The sequence below is a fragment of the Drosophila rhopaloa genome, unplaced genomic scaffold (assembly GCF_018152115.1).
Source record: "Drosophila rhopaloa isolate 14029-0021.01 unplaced genomic scaffold, ASM1815211v1 contig_3, whole genome shotgun sequence".
Classification (NCBI taxonomy): Eukaryota; Metazoa; Arthropoda; class Insecta; order Diptera; family Drosophilidae; genus Drosophila; species Drosophila rhopaloa.
In genome coordinates this window covers 25,852,731-25,873,765 of record NW_025335123.1, presented here as the reverse complement: position 1 = coordinate 25,873,765, position 21,035 = coordinate 25,852,731, and the positions used below count along the sequence as shown (strand labels likewise).

General features: G+C 48.7%; 7 protein-coding genes across 7 annotated transcripts; 2 read left to right on the top strand and 5 right to left on the bottom strand.

Annotated features, from left to right (window-relative positions):
• Window positions 1-81: 81 nt before the first annotated feature.
• LOC108042836 (pleckstrin homology domain-containing family F member 1 homolog) lies at window positions 82-2,861 on the bottom strand. The gene is made up of 2 exons (XM_017121297.2): window positions 1,247-2,861; window positions 82-505 (listed from the first exon to the last, which is right to left on the bottom strand). The coding sequence occupies exon 1, from the start codon at window positions 2,220-2,222 to the stop codon at window positions 1,272-1,274; it is 951 nt and encodes a 316-aa protein (XP_016976786.1). The 5' UTR covers window positions 2,223-2,861; the 3' UTR covers window positions 82-505; window positions 1,247-1,271.
• LOC108042837 lies at window positions 82-4,681 on the bottom strand. Its single transcript, XM_017121299.2, has 3 exons — window positions 4,493-4,681; window positions 3,643-4,403; window positions 82-505 (listed from the first exon to the last, which is right to left on the bottom strand). Exons 1-3 carry the CDS (start codon window positions 4,572-4,574, stop codon window positions 413-415), a joined length of 936 nt encoding a protein of 311 aa, XP_016976788.1. The 5' UTR covers window positions 4,575-4,681; the 3' UTR covers window positions 82-412.
• A 529-nt stretch (window positions 4,682-5,210) lies between these two features.
• Window positions 5,211-8,244, top strand: LOC108042830 (ras-related protein Rab-27A). The gene is made up of 3 exons (XM_017121288.2): window positions 5,211-5,557; window positions 6,929-7,138; window positions 7,619-8,244. Exons 2-3 carry the CDS (start codon window positions 6,980-6,982, stop codon window positions 8,147-8,149), a joined length of 690 nt encoding a protein of 229 aa, XP_016976777.1. The 5' UTR covers window positions 5,211-5,557; window positions 6,929-6,979; the 3' UTR covers window positions 8,150-8,244.
• A 52-nt stretch (window positions 8,245-8,296) lies between these two features.
• LOC108042850 (trypsin alpha-3) lies at window positions 8,297-9,935 on the bottom strand. Its single transcript, XM_017121314.2, has 3 exons — window positions 9,471-9,935; window positions 9,128-9,413; window positions 8,297-8,959 (listed from the first exon to the last, which is right to left on the bottom strand). Exons 1-3 carry the CDS (start codon window positions 9,731-9,733, stop codon window positions 8,606-8,608), a joined length of 903 nt encoding a protein of 300 aa, XP_016976803.1. The 5' UTR covers window positions 9,734-9,935; the 3' UTR covers window positions 8,297-8,605.
• Window positions 9,936-9,992: 57 nt separating this feature from the next.
• On the bottom strand, window positions 9,993-11,558 carry LOC108042851. The gene is made up of 4 exons (XM_017121315.2): window positions 11,348-11,558; window positions 11,054-11,262; window positions 10,797-10,992; window positions 9,993-10,729 (listed from the first exon to the last, which is right to left on the bottom strand). The coding sequence occupies exons 1-4, from the start codon at window positions 11,424-11,426 to the stop codon at window positions 10,443-10,445; spliced, it is 771 nt and encodes a 256-aa protein (XP_016976804.1). The 5' UTR covers window positions 11,427-11,558; the 3' UTR covers window positions 9,993-10,442.
• Window positions 11,559-11,964: 406 nt separating this feature from the next.
• LOC108042845 (nuclear cap-binding protein subunit 1) lies at window positions 11,965-20,956 on the top strand. The gene is made up of 7 exons (XM_017121309.2): window positions 11,965-12,295; window positions 12,356-13,694; window positions 13,941-14,044; window positions 19,457-19,945; window positions 20,006-20,130; window positions 20,243-20,431; window positions 20,489-20,956. The coding sequence occupies exons 1-7, from the start codon at window positions 12,253-12,255 to the stop codon at window positions 20,600-20,602; spliced, it is 2,403 nt and encodes an 800-aa protein (XP_016976798.1). The 5' UTR covers window positions 11,965-12,252; the 3' UTR covers window positions 20,603-20,956.
• LOC108042846 lies at window positions 14,057-16,941 on the bottom strand. Its single transcript, XM_017121311.1, has 3 exons — window positions 16,728-16,941; window positions 16,072-16,301; window positions 14,057-16,012 (listed from the first exon to the last, which is right to left on the bottom strand). Exons 1-3 carry the CDS (start codon window positions 16,767-16,769, stop codon window positions 14,134-14,136), a joined length of 2,151 nt encoding a protein of 716 aa, XP_016976800.1. The 5' UTR covers window positions 16,770-16,941; the 3' UTR covers window positions 14,057-14,133.
• Window positions 20,957-21,035: the final 79 nt, after the last annotated feature.

Here is a 21,035-nt window from a genome sequence, read left to right as displayed (position 1 = left end):
AAAGAGACGACACTTGGATTAGACAGAGAAAGACAGCTGATTAATGTTGCACTCGGAAGAGTATGGAAAATACACCCATCGTTTTCAATTTACAGTATTATTTATTGTTTTTTTCGGCTTTGTACAAATAGAAAACACTTAATGATGGCAATTACAAATTGCTCATATTGTATACATATCCATATAGTTAATTCCTCCAAACTAAAGATTTTAGTGGTTTCTCATCCGCCAAAAAAGGAAACAAAGGTGTTTAATCGAACATAGATGTAAAAATAATGTTAGAGACAATAATTGTGTCAATATGGTAAAACTATGTATCGGTATTAACATGTTTATGTGTAGCAGCGACTTTACATCATTCAAATTTGGACAAGTATTCAAAAGTTTGGTAGTCGACTGGTTCCATCGAGCACTATTTAAATGGATTGGGACGCGCCTTGAACAAGGTCATCTTGCGTATCTCCTTTATCTCCTCCTGCTCGCAACGCTTCCGTTCTTCGTCTTGCTGCAAAGGCGGAGATGATTACGAATTAGCATAGTAATAGATTGGCCCGACTTAATCGGTGCAGTGCAGTAGCGATGACAGGCCCCTGATAGCGACACTTGCATCGCATTCTAACTACGTCTGGGCGTTACATGCAATGAAACGCAACCTTTGCTTCGGGCCGAGGCTGGGATGAGTGGCGCTTGACTCATCCGCTGCCCGGAGACGCTCCCTCTGACCATCTAACCCTATCGGCTGCTCCGTTCCCGCTGAGTCACGGCGGGAGTTTCAGGCCGATAAGCCGGCCTTGGGGCTGGGCTGCTTGTGCGCGGATACGGGGAACATCACAGCCCACTTAGTATCTGCTCCACCCCGTTTGTTTGCCAGCGGAAAATAGAGCTACAGCAGCAGCAGCACTTGGCTGATAAGATTATCGCGCGAAACGGAATTTGCGGATCATGGAAAAGAAGAAAAGACGCCGAAAAGGGAGCCAGGACAAGGTCGCAGTCACGAGAACTGTCTTAATGCTAGACTTTCACATCATGAAAATCAAGGTCCCTAAAACTTGGCTTCCGAAAGGGTAGCCGTGAGGGACTTGATGAAATGCCTAAAAGGCAGCAGGACAAGTCGAATGTTTAAATAAACCCTTAAATAGCTTTAGGAATTAGTTGATGGGCATTTGAGGTGACTCGCACATAGATAGTCTACGAAGTACAAGGATGTGTGCTGTGAGTAGGTGAGCGTTCGCTTGAGGATATCTACCATAATCAATTGCTATCCTGTCCGCTCAGCAGTTGCTGCCCGTCGTTGCAACGGCAGCCGGCGAGCTTTGGTCGTTCGGGACTACATGAGGAGCCTCCAAGCTGCTGGCCGCCGCCGCGGAGGAGGGTGAGGTTATCGTCGAGGAGTCGTCGGCGGCGGAGAGCACACTGTTGTCGCCATAGAAACGCGGCTCGTCGTGCGACTCGCCGCCTGGGGAGGCTGTTTCCTCATCAGAGTCCTCGTCGTTGGAGCTGTCGCCGGCCGTTGTATTCAGCTTGTTGCCGGAGGCGGCAGCAGTGGCGGCTGAGTCCTCGCCAGCGGCCAGCGAGATGGGCACGTGCTTCAAGCGTTCGTAGCAGGCGTCGCAGACGCGCAGCGCCTTGGTGCTCTGCTGCGGCAGCAGGAATTTCTTGGCCGAGCACCCGGCGCAGACAACGGCGCCGCAATTGCGGCAGTGGTGGCGGCGCTGGATGAAGGTGAACTGCGTTTTCTTGCAGTGCATGCAGACGCTGGCATCGGTGTCTGGCACCCAGACTGCGGCATGGTTCTCCACTGGCTTTTTGCCGCTCTTACGCAGCAGATCCTCCACACACTTGTTGATGTGGGCCATCCACTCCTGCTTTTCGGTGCTGGTGGCCGCGAACACCACGAACGACTTGGTGGTGGTACGGATGTACCAGCCATTCCTATACGCCTGGTTGTCGGCAATCGATTCCAACGAGACCTCCTCCAACGGCATGATGTGTTGCTTGTTGTACTTCTTCTTGCCGATCACGATGTTTCCGTACACTAATATGTCGTTGAACAGGAAAAACTGGCGCGACTTGGGACGCTTGCGGCACATCTTGGTCAGCACGCCCTCACCAACAAGGACGCGGCCCTGCATCGCCAGCGGCACGCCCGAGCTCCCGAAGCAGTTCTCCACGGAAGCGATTCGCCGGGTGTTGGCCTCGGAGTTGACCAGGCGGTCCACCATTGTGGGAGTGGTGCGGGTTCGGCGAAAGTTGCTGCTCACAAACTCGGAATCCGAGTCTTAATCCGAATCCGAATCGAAAGGTAGCCAACTGTGACGACAGACTGCTACGACTGTGTGCGTACGCTGTGACTGTGACAGGCGCTGTGTGTGTGTCGGTGTGTGTGGTGTGACACTCGGTGCCACCGTTCCAGTGCGACTGCGTGTGTGTGTGTGCGGACTGGGCGCAGCTGTTACAAATCCTGGCCGCGAATGGCTGATCCCGCTGCAAGTCCTGGAATGCAGGTCCGGCTGCTCCCGCTTTATGCAATGCACGACTATTAACTGGCTTTTTCTACGCCGTCCGAAACGTCATGACTCACTCACACGGCAACAACAAAAACAAACTGAGCTCTCTCGTTCTCTCATTCGTGTTATTGTTGCTGCTGCGACTGTGTTTTCATCGGGTTTGTTTTAGGTTCGTTAGGCAGGTTCCCTTGCACTGAAATACTGAAGTGCTGAACGGTTTCCGCTGGCCTGCTCGGCACTTGGATTTCGATTTCGAAGCGATGTAGGGTTCACAACGGCAACTTTTTTTAAACACGAAGTAATTTATTTTGCGAGAGCAGTGTGCCCGCACGAGTATCTTAAGTATATACCGCAGTTCAGTGTTCCAAAACACCGAATTTTAAACGGAACGGAAAGTAAAATAGCGGGCTTATAAAAACCGTAACGATTGGAGAATAAGTATTATAAATCAGAACAATTGAAAACATTTGTTCAATAAGAGGAAAGTTAATGTAAGAGTACACACAATAAATCAATATATTCTGACGAAATCTAAAAATAAATTTAAGAAACTCTTGAGTCTATGGCCGTTGTAAGATACGGTTATCATAATGCGAGAGCCAATGACTTAAAATTGTTATACATTTTGGGTATTCCCTAAACGACTTAATCGCTCGATTGTCCAATTCTGATCAACTGCTAGCCAGCTGTTTTTAAAAAATTCAGTTTTTAAAAATTGTTTGCAATTGTGCATTCTCTAGCCTGTTAAATAGCTTAAAAACAAAACCAGTCGTATTTATTTTTTTGTATTAAAAAGTAATGAAAACTGTGTAATATACTAGCGCAGCTATAAACTTTAAATTGATCAGTAAATAAAAAAGACCTGTTAAATTTAAATTCTATTGTTTTTCATTGACATAAGTACAGGAGTGATAAAAGGGGCTAACGGAAACATTCCGCAACTGTTTGCCTCTCTCTCTCTCTTAGCTCACTAACGGATTTCGTCGATCTGACTACAAGAACTTAACATTTATTTTTTTAACATTTTTTAATGATCACATACTCCTTATGGGGAGAATTTAAATTGGGCCATACACTTTTAGCGCACCAAGAAATCCAACACCAGACCTTAAGGGCTATTAGGACTACAATTTACCTCTTTCTTTTTGTGGTCCAGGCTGACCTGCACGGCGGCATCGAATTCACGGCGGTCGCGCACCCGCTGCTCACTGCGCAGGTTAAAGGGCTTAGGGCGGGTGCCAGCAGGATGCGGTTGGTCCTGGTTGACCCGGCACCGCCCCCGCCAGTCCTTGAGCGTCTCGGGCGTCTGGGGAACGGTGATCGTGTGGGTAACTACCAGCTCGCCCATGCGCTTGTGCATCGCCCTGAAGTTGGGCATGGGGCGGCTATGGAACTGGCGGGCCTTGCTCTCCTCCTCGGAGCGTCTGCGCAGCGCCTGCTGCCGCTTGCTCTCGTACACGTCCTTGAACTGGTAAGCTTTGGGGGCGTGCTTGGTGCCTGCTCCAGCGTCTTCGTGCTCGCCATGACGTGGGGGTGACCATTCCAAGCGCAGCTTGGAGCCGACACCAGGCGGACGGACTCCCTGATGGACCAGATGCTGGTCGGCCTCCGTCATGTGCTTCTCGTCCTCGTCCCAGCTCAAGGGAATAATCTGTTTGGTGTCGCTCTGCTGCTCTTGATCGGGATCTGCAGGGATCTCCGGTTTGGACTCCTGGGGCTCCGTTTCAATTTTTACTACAGGCTTTTCTGGGCTCTCTTCCTTGGGTTCCCCAATATCGAGTGGCACAACCACCTTGATCTCGCCATCGAATTGCTCCCGAGAGATCTTCTGCGGAGTGGGGCAGGCCAGATCGGAGACATTGCTAAAGCGCTTGTTGTTCTCCTTGTTGGCCGCTGCTGCTGGAAAAAGCGGGAATCAGTCAGGGAAAACTGACCAAATATGGCGCGTTTTCTCAGCTTGGCGGCGGAGATGCCTATATACGCACCGAAGAAGTTTTGGGAGTGATCCAACTGGTAGTCGCCCACGTTGATGGCGTCCCAGTCGAAAGTTGAGTTGAGGTTGGCCATAGCGAGTTATATGTTCACAATCAACAATAGAATTTTATTTATATTTTTCAGCTGTCTCGCGCCACCTTAGTCACACGAAATTATCGATATCAGCTAGCGTTGGTAGAACAAATGAGGCGTCATTGATATGATATCGAAATAATAAATCAATTAGGGTGTTTTACAACACTTTGTATCTGCACGATATATATCGAGTGATGGCCAGACCGCGCGCATTTAAAATTCTTAAATTTCTGACTGTAACGATTTCGGCCCACAGATTGGGTTAAATGTTTATACCTTCCTTGTAAAAATAAATTATTATAAAAAGTAATTTGTTGACTCTCACAAAAGTTTGTTTATATTATATAGAACACAACAAAACAAAAAATGTAGTAGATTTAGGTACACCTTTGCTGGCTAAATAATAAAACATACTGGCCCAAGCTGATGTCTGTTTAGAATCTTCTTCAAAAGAACCATGAGCAAGTCAAGTCAATGTTTGGTAAACGTGAATATCCTTTCTTCCTTTTGAAGTCCGCGTGCACTAATGACGGCCAAAAAGCTGGCAGGAAGCTTTGGCTGAAAGCTGTGCCTCGGCAAACGACAGTTGGTTTGGCGGCCAAATCGGTTTGTAGTCTGTGCTGGGCAGCGCATGGCAACAGGTCGTGCAGCGCAACGCCCGCAGGATCCTCTGCGTTCACATCCGCAGCAGGTCCTCTGAATCCTCCGAGTTCTCGGAGAGGCCAAACTCGCACTAGGCGCTTTTTCTGCCTATTTGTTTTTGATTTGGCATCAAAGTGGCAGAGCAGTCGGGGGAACTCCCGGGCAGACGAATTGCGCGCGCTAAAAATAACGGTTGCCCGCCAGCTTAATCAGCTTAAAACTTCAGCATCCTTGAAGCGCCAAATCTAAAGGAGTAGCCTTGGGCGCCAAAGTCAAAGGCAGGCGTCGAGGCGGAAATGGGTGCCGCGCCTCTGCAATTAGCCGGATCCGGTGAACAGGTGAGAGCAGCGGGGGCGGGTTGCAGCTTCACCTGGGACTATTTTTAAATCCTGCAGCACACACTACACACTCACACACGTACACTGCAAGTGTATGCGGCTAATTACGGCAGTGCAGTCCCAGCTTTAATTGGAGGATGACGGCCTTGAATGTGGACCTTGTAGCCCTAATTGCCAGGCTCTGTTTTCTAACCCAATCGCACCATCCAAGCCCGCATCCAAAGGGAGGCTATTTCCATTGACTGGGCCTACCTGAGCCCAATAAGATCTTGCGAATCAATAAAGGTTTAAAATTAACCGTTGGTTGAGCGAGATGGAAATAGCTGCGTGCGACATCCCCATCTCCCTCTGCCCCCAAACACCCCCTTGTACCTGTTGGAGCAGGAAATAACTGTAACTTTTGCTTGCTCTTTCGGGCGAGAGCGGATGTGGGGGACAGATGGCGATGGCCGGAGACAGCAAGCGGAAGCGAAAGGAAATTAGATTACAAGACATCAGCAAAGGATTCCATTGAGAGCCGTGCGCGGCGGGGTGGGGTGGCTGTCAGTTAGAGAGTGGGTGCTCCTGGTTATTAGCTACTCTCGTTTGCTCAACCATGTATGTACTTCGATCTCTGTTTTCCCTCTACAATGGGAAAGGCGAGAGGGAGAGGTCTGTTGTCTAGCAACGTCAAACCGCAGACGGAGTCCGTAATCCGCTTAGCGCAAGGGGGAAGCCAGCTGGCGAAGAAGCAGCATGTTGCTTTCATCCCACTCCCCCGTGATCCAATTTTAAAGAAATTTAGTTAAACTTGCGGGGAAGGTGCCAGAGCCACTTTCAGCACATTACCGGTCTGCTTTTTGAGCCCCAGTCCCCCATTGTTCTTCTCGCGGTGCTTTTACTATTTTCCAAAACATTCACTTTGTCTTGCATGGCATACAGTTTTAGATGCTTCCAACGGGAATACTTGAAGTCTCGATCAGATTGTTGCGTTATCCAACGGTCCTTTGATGTAGAAACCCCTCAAAAGGCGCCCAAAAAAAGGTATTCTCCGCCTCCTCTTGAACCTATTCAACAAAACACAAAATTTTGGCAAGAACGAGACAGAAAATCAATAAATCGGGATTTAATGAGTTTCAAATATTTGCCACGGTGTGGGGAGATGTGTGTGTATGGGCGGGTAAGCGTTTGGGGTATTATTGGGGATGGAAGTGGGTGGGGGCCACGCTTATGAAGATGCCTCTCGACTTGAATGCCCTTCCCCGTCCCTGTCACTCTAAGCCCGGGCTTACGCGGAGTGGGAGAGGAAGAAGGAGGAGGTGGAGAAGGACAAGCGGGGGACCTTGGTTGGGGAAAGCTCCACAGGCCGCTCATTTGATTCCGTGCTTCCAGGCGGGCGAGATGCCTCTGCTGTCCTAAACGAACCCGCTCAGAAATACCAGAATGACGGGCACCAACATCGACTACGACTACCTGCTGAAGTTCCTGGTCCTGGGCGACTCCGGCGTGGGTAAGACCTGCCTCCTCTACCAGTACACGGATGGCCGGTTCCACACCCAGTTCATCTCTACCGTAGGCATCGACTTCCGCGAGAAGCGACTGGTAAGTGGAGTGACCCCCGTTCACCGGCTTTAAGTCCAATTGCATCTCTTATATTTATTTCATCGGCTTTAGCAATCACATCATCAAAAGGTTTTACATATCAACGGGTTTGTTCCGAAATCATTAAATTAAAGTCAAGTTTATGTCTTTTGTTCACTAAATTTCACTATTTTCACACTGTAAAAATCCACAAGGATTTCAATTTTTACAAACTCAAAAATTTGTTGCTAATTGTTTTTTATTGGACGGAAACCCATAATCAAATTAGACTCCAAAATTGTAAACCAGTTTAAAAATGCATATCGAAAATAACTGAATTATTTTCTGAAAAGATAAAACTAGGAACAAAACTGAAAAGAAAAAAGCCAGTGAAATGAAACAGATTCAATGTACTATCAGCCAATGTTCCGACTCTGACTTTAAATAACCCTTCTATAGTATATAGTTTTCCTCTTTGCATAACCACTCTACACCCTGCAGTTGTACAACTCCCGCGGACGTCGACACCGTATCCACCTTCAGATCTGGGACACCGCTGGGCAGGAGCGCTTCCGCTCGCTGACCACGGCCTTCTACCGCGACGCCATGGGCTTCCTTCTCATCTTCGACCTGACCAGCGAGAAGAGCTTCCTGGAGACGGCCAACTGGCTGTCGCAGCTGCGGACGCACGCCTACTCGGAGGACCCGGACGTGGTGCTCTGCGGCAACAAGTCCGACCTGCTGCAGCTGCGCGTAGTGAGTCGGGATCAGGTGGCGGCCCTCTGCCGGCGCTACAGACTGCCCTACATAGAGACGAGCGCCTGCACTGGGGCCAACGTCAAGGAGGCCGTCGAGTTGCTGGTGGGCCGTGTCATGGAGCGTATCGAGAACGCGGCCTGCAACCGGGAGTTCTCCCTCCTGCTCACCCAGTCCCGCTGCCTGCCGAACATCGCCTACGGGCAGACGGAGCCGCTGCGCCTCCACGACCGGCGGGAGGAGCCCTCTCCGCGTCGGAACTGCCGCAACTGTTAGGCCCCAAAACCGATCCCACCCCGCGTTGTTTCTTGACTCTTGTTTCCGGTTCTAAGTGTGTTTCGCTGTAAATAAATGTTGATTGTTAAGTAAAAGAGCCCCTGGAGAGGGTTTTATTCAGGCGGTCTACGGGTGGGCTAAATTCGGTAGATCCAACCGTGGGAGACCTGTACGTTCCTCGATAATAACGCGATGTCGTTACAATTACCCGAATCTTGTGAAACTCCGCAGCTTGGTATGTACTAGTTGTGCATACACTAGAATATCTTAAGAGAAATATCTTTAAATCACTAGTTCGGAAGTTATGTAGTTATATAGTATAGTTCGTATGATATTATTTTTGGACATTCTATGCTGTGACTTAGTGTTATATTGTTATATAATAAGAACAGATTCAGAGCAAAAGTATTAATAAACACTTAGTTAAGGTATACAGCATTACAACTAATCCCGAACTTAGGGGTTTCCGACTGCGACCACAAAGCACAGCATCAGTATAAGCAGGCTGGAGGATAGACTGCAGCTCGGAGCCCCACTGCGTTCCTCGATCCACTGGCGGTAGTACTGGACGTCCACGTAGACGCCTGGTAAGCCCGGTTCCGCGCATCCGTAGCCCCAGGAAACCACTCCCACGAGTCGGCCCTCGTGCACCAACGGACCGCCCGAGTCGCCCTGGCAGGAGTCAGTGCCGCCCTGCAACCGCCCGGCGCACATCATTCCCGGAAGCAGGCCGGACTTGTAAATCATCCGGCAAGTCTGCAGCCGGATGGTGCTCACGTTGGCGGTCAGCAGGATGTTGGAAAGAGAACTCTGGGAAAACAGCAGGGAAAATTGTAATTAAGTGGCATTTGGATGCCAATTGATAAATAAGAAACTACTTTACAAAAAAAAAATTATCAATCTCAATTTTTTTTTTTTTTTTTATAAAAGTAAAGCAAAAAAAGTTGAAAAAGTTGTCCTATTAGAACTCTTACTCACCTGCTCCGTCCGTCCCCAACCAGCCACCTGGCACAGCCTGCCGGAGGGCGTGACCTGTCCCGCCAGCTGGATGGGCGCCACGGTGAGGTGGACGCCGTCGGAGAGCAGCCCGGTGCGGAGGAAGAGGATGCCCACGTCGTCGCGCATGCTGTCCGGGCTAAAGGTGTGCATATAGGCCATGGAGCTTACCTGGGACACGATGGTCCCATTGCGGCGTTCAAAGCGGTTCAGGGTGCCTAAGACCACGACAAACTCACTGGCCCGCCGATAGCGCTTCCTCTGGTTGCTGCAGGCATCAGTCCGATCAGAAGGGAACAAGCCACCACTCGGGGACACTACTCACTTATACAGACAATGGGCCGCGGTCAGGACTTTCCTGGGCGCGATCAGCGCCCCACCGCAGATGTGGCCACTGCCGAAGTTATTGTCGTGCCTCAGGAGGCGAATGGAGACCAGGTGGCGTGTTTCGTCCGCCCTGGCCACGCTTCCATTGATAATGCGCGGCTGCTGCTGAAGATCATTTTGTAGCCCAATTAGCTCCGTCCTACAGGAGAGCATCCAGAAAGTAATGCAGGTCCAGCCCAGCAACCAGCTCCGCCGAGTCATCGCAAATCAGGTAAGTGGGAACGGAGTTGTGTCAGCGCACGAAACTGACTGAAGAACCGCAGTCGGAACCGAAGTCTCGAAGCTGGGAGCAGCGAGACAAGACTAACAATTGGCAATCAGCGCGTTTGCTATCAGTTCGATAAGGCTAACATAAACATATTAGGCGCAGATCTCACACAAACTTCATTATTGGGAACTAGCTATTTGGGGGTCGCACGGAAAAAAATGATATGAAAAGATGATCAAACTGATCTGAAAGTTCAAACAACACGTAAAATTTAATGTTGACATGTCTTCACACCAGTTTGCTGATAAATGTGAATTACAAAATGTTTTACTATATGAATAGTTTAAGCCTACATAAAAATGATCATTTTAAGATGCAATATAAAATGGATCTTAGAACAAGCTCAAATCGGGCTCAAAAACGTATTGATCTTATTTTTAACTGTGTGCTCTTTAATACAATTACAATGTATCTAGTATAAATGGAGACGGGTCGAGTCCGCAGCATTAAGCACTGGTCGGAGTTCGGAGTGTATAAATATGTATATATTTGATGGTTAAAGTCTGGGGAGCGTTGAAGGCACTTTGGACGGCGTCGAATGCGAAGTTAGAAAACTCGAGATTGCTTGGGGAAACTTAAACTAGGGATCCAAGTAGAGTGGAATGCATTTATCCAGCTGCGAGCTGTCAGGTGGGCCAGCTTTTATATGTAGCCCTGCAGGCTGCGCGACTGGCTGTGGTGGTGGCGAGGCGGCTGGTAGCCCGGCTCCTGCATTTCCATCTGCATGACCAGGTTCTTTTGCTCGCCGCGAGCCTCGTAGGCCTGCCGGGCTTCGCGCTGCAGAATCAGGGCGGCCAGTCCAAGGAGTATAAAGGTGACCACGGCCAGGGCGTAGGACCAGCCCAGCACGTTGAACTTGGGGTACATTAACCAGTCGCGGCGGTAGGCGCAGCCCCCGAAGATGCACACGGCCAGAAACATGAACAGAGCTGTGGGATATTGGTATTTAGCTGGTACTAAGCGAAGGGAAACTGGATCGATATTGGGAATACGTACAGGAGACAGCGGTGCCCAAATAGGAGAGGCGGACGAGCAGCCACTCGTACTGCAGCACGGGCTTCAGCGGAAGGCGGATGATGGTCAGCGAAAGCAGGACCAGCACGAGAAACACGATGATGAAGGACATGGTCACGAAGCCCTGCACCGCCATCAGCCAGCCGGGTAACAGGTACTCACGGATAACGTAGTAGTCCTGTGGGCGGAAGAAAATGTAATTGATTTGCAGCCCAGGGCATTGCTACGCCTGTCCTCACGTGCGAGAAGATGTTGTGGCAGCCGGTGAACTGCTTAGGAAACTGGTACTTGGGGTACACAAAGTCCTTGAAGCAGTACTGCCAAAGACCCATGTTCTTGAAGCTTGACCGCGTCTCCTCGTAGGACTCGATCCAGTACGGCGAGCAGAAGGACATCATCAGCACGAAGAAGCTCGCGAAGGCGACGATGGCCCCAAAGACAACGCCGTCTGCGGACAGAGTGGGGATTTAGTAGTAAACATTCGGAATGGATGCAATTCCAGGTCAGCCCGCATGCTCGGGTGCGTCACTTACTTGTGGCTCGCGGGTAATCTCCCTTCTCGACACCAGAGTCCGTGGTGTCCTGCGACTGCTGCTTGTTAAGTTCGCGCATGCTGCTGTCCTTGTCCTGATTCTCGGGGATAACAGTTGGAGCGGAGCAGTATCTTTTCTGTGGATTTTAAGAAGCGTAAACAAATGCAAGTCGCACACACCCAAAAAAAAAAATAGGTGGGGCTAAACCGAATCAAAACATCGATGGCACTATCGATACATCGATAGTTTGGCTCTATCAGACATCATCCTTTGTTGTTATAAACATTTCTTTAAATCTTTTCTTCCTTTTGTTGTGATACTGAGTGATTTGTTTTCTATGTTGTTATATAATGTTGTTAATTTCATTTTTTATTAATGGACAAAATGTACAAATCTATCGATGGTGCCAGTGAGACCGCGGATGGTCTTGGGAAAATGTTTTCAAGGAAACAACTTATTTTTTAACAAATCATATATGAAATTGATGTTGATATTTTCTGTTAAAATACAATGAAAAATGTATCTATATATTATGCATACGCTCTCATAAAACAGGGTCTATCGATACACAACCCCCTTACCGATAAGCCCCTGTGCAGAATGCCATCGCCGGTCACCGCTGTTATCGATAAACCCGCCAATCGTTTCTGGCAAAAAAGAAGCATCGCGTTTTTTGGTGAAAATTGACACAAAGTGTTTCGAAAGTTGGCACGGAATTTGGAGATCCCGACAGACGACAAGACGAGCCGGCACGGACTTCCATCCAGACGAATCCTCGCCAGAATACCGGAAAAAGTCCAGACCAAGAGATATCCTCATTTGCCGGTGGCCAAGAAAAACGCTCCTCCGCGTTTTGAACTTTCAATTGAAATTGGACCAGAAGTTCGCCACAAATCCCAGAAAAGATGAGTCGCAGGAGAGCCCATGATACGGAGGATGAGGGATATGGTAAGTGAACAGCGAAATATACCCAAAATGAATACTTATTTCCTGGCGAATCCTTTCCAGATCACCGGCGCAACAAGCGCAGGAGGGTGTCGGAAAACCAGGAGATCGAGGATCGTCTGGAGTCCCTGATCCTGCGAGTGGGTGAACGGAGCACCTCCTCCGTGGAGTCCAACCTGGAAGGACTCGTTTCGGTGCTGGAGGCCGATCTGGGCACCTTTCGCCTGAAGATCCTTCGCATCCTATCCGACTGCGCAGTGCGAATGCCCGAAAAGTGCACCGTATACACCACCCTAGTGGGTCTCCTCAACGCCAAGAACTACAAGTTTGGCGGCGAGTTCGTGGACCACATGGTGAAGACGTTCAAGGAATCCCTGAAACTGTGCCGCTGGGATGCGGCTCGCTATTCGCTGCGCTTCCTCGCAGATCTGGTGAACTGCCACGTCATTTCGGCCACCAGTTTGCTCCAGCTGCTGGACACCATGATCGATGTCTCCAATGAGGACACAGTGCCGCAGGTGCGCCGCGACTGGTTCGTCTTCGCCGTGCTGTCCACGTTGCCCTGGGTGGGTCGTGATCTCTACGAGAAGAAGGAGTCTGCTCTCGAGTCGCTGCTGCTCCGGATCGAGGTCTACCTGAACAAACGCTCCAAGAAGCACCATAATGCGCTGAGGGTGTGGTCCTCGGATGCGCCACATCCGCAGGAGGAGTACCTGGACTGCCTGTGGGCGCAGATACGCAAGCTGCGACAGGACAACTGGGCGGAGAAGCATATACCACGACCCTACCTGGTCTTCGATTCCATCCTTTGCGAGGCGCTTCAGCACAATCTACCGGCGATTGTGCCGCCACCGCACCATGATAACTTTGAGTACCCCATGCCCTGGGTGGTGTACCGCATGTTCGACTACACCGACTGCCCGGATGGGCCCAATCTCCCGGGTGCCCATTCCATTGAGCGCTTCTTGATAGAGGAGCATCTGCACCATATTATCGAGACGTACCACCACGAGCGCAAGGACTGCGCCGCCCAGCTGCTCAGCTTCCCGTTTAAGCACAAGATCCCCCTGGAGTACTGCATCGTCGAAGTGATCTTCGCCGAGCTGTTCCACATGCCCACGCCGCGCTACCTGGACATCTGCTACGGCTCCATCCTGATCGAACTGTGCAAGCTGCAGCCGGCCACGCTGCCCCAGGTGCTGGCCCAGGCCACCGAGATCCTGTTCATGCGCATCGACTCGATGAACACATCCTGCTTCGACCGGTTCGTCAATTGGTTCTCCTACCATCTGAGCAACTTCAAGTTCACGTGGTCCTGGGACGAGTGGGACAGCTGCTTGCTCCTCGACGGCGAGCATCCGCGGCCCAAGTTCATCCAGGAGGTGCTGCAGAAGTGCCTGCGGTAGGTTATTGCCTTTTTGTTGTCTTTACAGGGAGTCGATTTTAGCGAAACTAAGGTTATTGCAATGCCAAGACAGTATATTGATTGATTTCTTTTGATTTTAGTTAAAGCCTTAAAGCTATTATTCGATTTTTATATTCTAAAAGTTGTTGTAGTTTTCAAATTAAAGTTCCGTGAAATCGACTTGCCCCTGTACTCCACTTTATATACACTTATCACTGATATACACTGCTCTTGTTCCGCCAGCCTTTCGTATCACCAGCGCATTACGGAGATGATGCCCACAACGTACGCCAAACTGATTCCCATGACGCCCGTGCCGAACTACAAGTACGCCAACGAGGAGGCAGGTGAGTCCTACGGATAACTTGCATTTATTTCGGGAATATCTCTGCTTACGACTAGGCTTACACTTAGGATTATGTTTGAGAGTGGGCTATCATTTATTTGGTACTGGCTTCACCTCGTTCTCCTCGTCGTCCACAATGATGGGTATCTCCTCGCCATTCTCGCCCACCTTAATGCTCACCGATCGGCTGACCGATTTCTGGGTGAGCACCTCCACCACTTCCCTGGGTGCAGCAGGTGCTGCAGGTGCAGGTGCAGGCAGAGCAGGCGCAGCTGCAGTGGTTGTTAAAGGAGGCATTTGTGTGGTGGTCGTGGTGCTCGAGGTGGTGCTGATGAAGGCCTCGTGCCGCAGACTGCTCTTGGCCTTGCTGTCCTGCTCCTTGCGCCGCTTGGCCCACTTGCTCAGCGGTGGTTCCGTGCTGGTGGAAGTGGTGGTAGTGGTGGACCGACCGGCAGTTATCTTGGGAGTGGTTCTATAGCGACTTACGGAGCGCAGTGGACTGAAGTGCGTGGAGGTGGACACGAAACTGGAACTACTTGTCGTGGGGATAACAACTGTGGCTCTCTCAGTGGTTGTGGTCTCAGTGGTTGTGGAAATCGGGGCTGCCGGGGTAGTAGGTGCTGCAGTGGTGACCAGTTCCGGTTGCTTCAAGCTGCCGACTCGCTTTTGGTCCCCGTTTCTTTCTGGTTCAGCATCCTGGTAGCCCTCCTCCTCTTGATCCTGCCCCCTCTCAATCTCCTCTTCCGCAGGCTGCTTGTCGTGCAGCACATCGATGGGATTCTGGTGCACATACAAGGGATCCGGTTCGGAATAACGATACACGGTCTCCTCCAGCGGTTCGCTTTGCACAAAGGACTTGTCCTCATCGCCGGGACCACCGCTGCCTGCATAGATCAGCAAGGGCGGCAGTTTGGCCGTCTGGTATTTGGAGGCCTGTCCATAAATCTGCGGCGTACGCAGCAGTAAATCTTGTTCCTGTTCCTCCAGAGATTCCGAGGAGCCCGAGTTGGAGTTGGGAAACTTTACTGTCTGATGGCGGGGATAGAAACTGGAGGCCGGATTGCCTGGCGGAGTGGTCGGTTCAGGAGAAGCGGAGCTGGGCAAGCGGTAACCCAACTCCGGGTGCAGTGCGGCATCGCCCGCACCAGGGGCCACATAGAAATGGTGATGGAAGTGATGGGTCACGGCGCCCGGAGTGGATGGCACTTCGCTAGGACCAATGCCAGCACTAACCAGATCTCCATTGTGGCTGGGAAACCTTTCCAATTCCGGATGAGGGCCAAATTTCAATGCCGCCGGATAGTTGGGACGGAAAGTGGTGGGGGCCACGTAATTGGGACGCAGTCCCAGATTGAAGAGACCCGGAAACAGCTCGATCTTGGGACTCCCTTGGGCCACCGCCCCCTTTAAGTACTCACCAATGTTGAGTTTGGGCGGCGGAGCAGGCTGGAATATGCCGTGGACAAAGGTGGCCTGCGACTGCTCCCCATTCCCGCCCACAGCTCCTGATGCTGCTGCTGCATATCTCTCCCGATCCTGGCGCCTTTGGGCAAAGCCCTGGTCGTGTGTCAATCGCCCGAAACTCGCCGGATAATCGGACTCCTTCTGGATGTAGCTCATCTGCTGGTGCGGCTGCCATGACTTGGACTCCAGCGGCGTCACACTGAACTTCATCTCGTAGTGGTAGTGGCGCCCCTTGTCGCCGTCCCGATGGCGAATGCGCTGCACCTGCCACAGAGCCCGCCGCTGGTTGGGATTCAAGGTGGGGCACTTGAGTTGGAAGCAAGTGCCGCCCTCCAGGAAGCGGAAGGATGCGTTTCCCGGTCCCGGCAGCTGCTCCAAATAGCCCTTCGCCAGGGTTACGATATCACCGAAGCGCGCGGACGGCGCTCCTCCAGCTGGAGATCCCGCGTGGCCATCCGCTGGGACATAGGGCGTCTGCAGGAAGTCGTGGTACTCCTGCAGCTGGCTGCATGGAATTTACCATAAGCGGGCAAAGGATATGTGGAGCCGAATAGCCCAACCTACCTCATATTCCCAGCTGCTGCGCCCAGCGCCGCGTCCGTGAAGAGCGTCACATAGGTCACGTGCTTCAGGGTTCGTTCCCAGGGACGCTCGAGGGGACCACGCCTCTGGTTCTGGGCCCGCTCCTCCGTCGGCTCCTCGTAGAAAATCCGCTTGCCCTTCAGCTGATGTCCTTGCTTCGGCGTCAGCAGGAGATCCCGTCCTGCACCCACAATGGCACAGCCCAAGGGCAGCTTGAAACATGGGAGATCAAGGCAAATACTTTGATAAAAGTTCTACGAGTTTGTGTGAAAATATCCTTTTAAATAGCTGTTAACCCTTTTCTATTAATCACCCTTTATAAATATTTCAAAAGTTGCACCTATAGTTATTTAATATAATGCAACCATATTATTAAATCAATTAACAACAATTTTTTTACACAGCAAAATGGTATTTTTTGAGCACACGTATTTTTGAAGTGTCTTAAAAACAAACATTTAAAATACAGTTTGCTGGTTAATGAATTCTACAAATTTATAATTACACAATAATTACACAAGTATTGTTAAAATTTTGAAAAAAAAAACCATCTTTTTTGAAAACATATGTGTAACTTCGTAAATACTTGGGAAAGCCCTTTTATCTCCGGCACTTTTAAATGCGGTCCGCCAACTTACGATTGCCATGGGGACAGCAAGTAGCCAGCAAAGATTCCTCATTGTCTGGGCTCACTCATCAAAATAAATATCAACACAAAACACAAAGAAGTCACAGAAAACAAAAAGCGAGTGCGGAAGATTTTCAGATGCGTTTGAGCTGCGCGCGCTTGAAATCGCGACTGAAAGGCGTCCGCCAGTTGCGCTCGCTAATAATCCACGATGTCGTCTGGAGCTGTGGCTTCGGTAGCTTCTGTGGCCATCAGCGAACTCCATCCCTCCACCAGCCATCCAACTCGAAGCTGCTTTCGTTGAGGCAGCCAAGCGATGGCTTTTGCGCAATCTGCAGCCGACATGTGTGTGTTTTGCTTTGGCTTTTTGCATAGTCCATAGCCCAAAGAAGTTGGAGTCGCAGCTGGAGTCGGCGGAATCGGAATCGGAGGCATTTATGCAACACTAACCCACCCATCCACATGTGTGTGGATGTGGAGCACGGCTGGATACCCTCCTAAACAATGGCTGTCTCTAAAAGCCACTGGGAAGTTGGTCATATTTCAAATGTTTGCCACGCTTTTTAAAAACTTCCCAATTAAAAACCATCTGGAAGAATTATCATATGTCATCATATGGCTATGTTGAATATTTGGAATAATAATAAATAGGTAATATCGATGTTTTAAAGCATATTTCAAATACTGGATTTACATGTCAAAATGTACATTCTTGAAAAATTAAGGAGTCTTTTAAAATACTTTTACATTGATTAAGAATTTAAAAAAACTAAAATACACTATATTAGCGACCAAACATTTATATTTTGAAACACAGAAAAATACTAAATTCTTAATGGAGTCGATTCAATGTAAGGCTGTTAATACACCAGAGGGTATTACATATTCCACTATAATGCCTCGGATCTTTTTGTGCTTCTTGAGTTTGATTTCATTTTGGCTATAGCCTCCATTTAAGCCCAAACTCTACCTTAGATTTCCATTGAGATATGAGTTGTGGCTCGCTTGGCTGGAGTTTCCCTTTCGACGACGAACCCCACCTCTTGGAAATCCCTTGTTTTGGAGTTCTCTTCTGGCGGTTCCATGTGGCGATTTCACCTTGCTCTAGGGTTATCTCGTCTTTCCTGTTCCGAATCCGAATCCGAGATTCCGACATGATCTGGGGCTGATAAGCCCCGTCGTCAACATTGAACTACGAAAGTACTTCCCCCTTTGGATACGCTCAATTTGAGCTGAAAGCTGATTCCCGTGAAAACATCTTTAATTCTGGCTTTAAGTGAAGTTATTTGGAGGCGATGGAATGGATAGTCGGGGTGTTTGGGGGGAACGAACCGCCACCACCGCTCACATAAGCTGTTATTATATTATGAGCCCCGAATATGTGCGAATTTTTCCATTGCCTGCAAAACAAAAACTATCGCATGATCTTGACACACGCTAACTCCCAAACCATTGACATTGTCTAGAGATCGTTGGATCTTTTTGGGTTTTCAAGCAAAGGTTAATGCTGCTTATAGGAAGGTTTTCAAGAACGGCTTAAAAAAATTAGGGACTTAGTTTCGTTTTACTCCCACCAAAGTTTGCCTTATCTAAAATCATTTTAAGATATGGTTTATAAAGTGATGTAGATTTAATATGAATAATTTCCAAGCTATTATAAAATATAGAAAATTATTGACGCATTTGTTAATTCTTGGCACTATTTTGAATTCGTAGGTTTTTTAAAACCTAAATATTAAACCTTTTTCCTATAAGGTGGGTAACTAAATTTGTCCAATAATTCGTAGTTAATTTATTATCCCTACCTTAAATTCCCACCTATTAATGGATTGGGCAAATGAATTGCGTATTTGCCAATACATTGGCTTGCCAAATGGCCGTTTAATTAGCTCCTCCGCTGCCTGAAGAGAAACCCTTCCCGATCCGATCTCCACTTTGACATAATTGACGTAAGTGCCAATAAACTGCATGTAATCGGGGCGAAGAGGGAATTCGGCTGGGGGAAGGTGGTTCGGCTGAGCTGGAGCACAACCGTCATTAGTAACGCACCGCGCAGGTGGATTTATTCGGTGATGTTGTACACCTGGATTTGGACGTGGATGTGGCTGTGTGTGCGGAGTGGTGCCGCTTGGTTCCACGCCATGAACCACATAACCAAGCAATGAAATGCGAATTGCAACGAAAGTGTCACCTAACTAGGAATCGAATTTGTAGGAAGCCTATCGACTAGCGGGTGCTTCAACAAAGAGCAAATATTACGAGGGAGTATAAATAAAATAGTAGTGTTTCCTTTGAAATAAAGATATCCGCAAATTTCTTAAACGTTTCTAGGTGAATAATCTAGGTGAATCTTGGGTTAAAAAAAATATTAACTTAATATTTGATACCAAGTAAAATCTGCCAAAGAAATAATAGTTATACTATCTGTAAATGTAACACATTAAAGTTTTCAACAATCTTTAAAGAAGTACAAATTACTGACTAAAACTGCCGAGTATTGAATTAGAATGAGATAGCAATATCAGAAACCATTATAATCATGGAGTGCCATTAAAAAGGTATAAGAAACTTGAGTGTGGCATATTATTGTTGGGTTGAAGTATAGTTTAATAAGGTTTAGTAAATTATTACACCCTAACCGAATCGCAAAACGAATATACCCTAAAAACCCAAACGCACTACCTTGTAAACAAATTATCTGAATCATTTCCTCACTGAATCTCTCCTCCGCCCAAACAGCAAGTCTGCCGGGGACAACGGTGGCCCATCAGCTGGTGGTGGCCATCCGGCAGAAGTGCACGCCCGAGGAGGTGGTCAACATCCTGAAGGACATCCCGAGCAGCAGCTACAGCGGCGAGGAGATGTCCGATGGCAGCTTCAATGCCCTCAAGATCGATGTGTTTGTCCAGACGCTGCTCAATTTGGGCTCCAAGTCGTTCTCGCACAGCTTTGCGGCCATCTCCAAGTTCCACTCGGTGTTTCGTGCCCTGGCCGAAACGGAGGAGGCGCAGATCTGCATCCTGCACAACATCTTCGAGCTGTGGTCCTCGCACCAGCAGATGATGGTGGTCCTAATCGACAAGCTGCTCAAGCTGCAGATCGTCGACTGTTCGGCGGTGGCCACGTGGATCTTCTCGAAGGAGATGACCGGCGAGTTCACCAAAATGTATCTCTGGGAAATCCTCCACTTGACCATCAAGAAGATGAACAAGCATGTGATCAAGCTGAGTGAGTTTTTCAGTTGCTTTTAGAGATGGCTTATCTTAATCATTAAATTATTTTCCTCAGATTCGGAATTAAGCGAGGCCAAGGAAAAGCTTGCGAAGGCGGACTCGTCGTCCAGCGATTCGGAGGATGATTCCTCGCATAAACGGAAGAAGCCCATCACACATGCCGACAAACCTTCTGAGGAGGTGAGTCTAACTAATAATCAAAAATAACCATGTGATTATCAACATGGCATCTTGAAATAATCCTAAAATATTCATGTTCACTCTCTAAAATTAATTTTCGCACCTATGTCAGGTTGTTGAACGCATGGAGGAGAAATTGGAGGCGGCGAATGTGAACCAAAAGCGTCTGTTCCTGATCGTCTTCCAGAGATTCATCATGATTCTCTCGGAGCACCTGCTGCGCTCCGACACGGACGGTCGGGATCCGGACACAGATTGGTATCGGTGGACCATTGGTCGACTGCAGCAGGTCTTCCTCATGGTAAGTTATTAATTCTCGAGAATTACCCTATCCGATTAACTGGAATCTTTCGTTTAGCATCATGAACAAGTTCAGAAGTACAGCAGCACACTGGAAACGCTGCTTTTCACATCCGACCTGGACACCCACATATTGGAGGTGTTCCAACAGTTTGTGGCCCTGCGTGCCTAAAGGAGCAGCCGGAAAAGCTGATCCCGAATTTTCGATCCCCAATTCCCATTTCCCACTTACCACCCACCCAATCGTTTTTCCACTCGCTGTTGAGTTGAGTATTTTTGTAACCCCTACTTTTATGATCTGATGAATTTGTAAAGTTCGCCTTGATAAGTCGAACTGAAGGCCTGTTTTCCCGATAACATAATTTTGGTCAATTAGCTGACCTTATCCACATACCCTACTATCATAAATACTTTGTGCTGGAGATACTTTTTTAATTTTTGTAAACGACGCTAAGAGTTAACAACAAGGAAAAGAATAAAGTCGAATAGAGAAGTTCTTTACAAAAGATAAAGATCAAAATGGAAATAAGTGTGCAATTTTAATTAAAATAATCAATGGCTGGGGATTATGTACATTTGAGGACTTTTCGGCTTATTCAGATTGA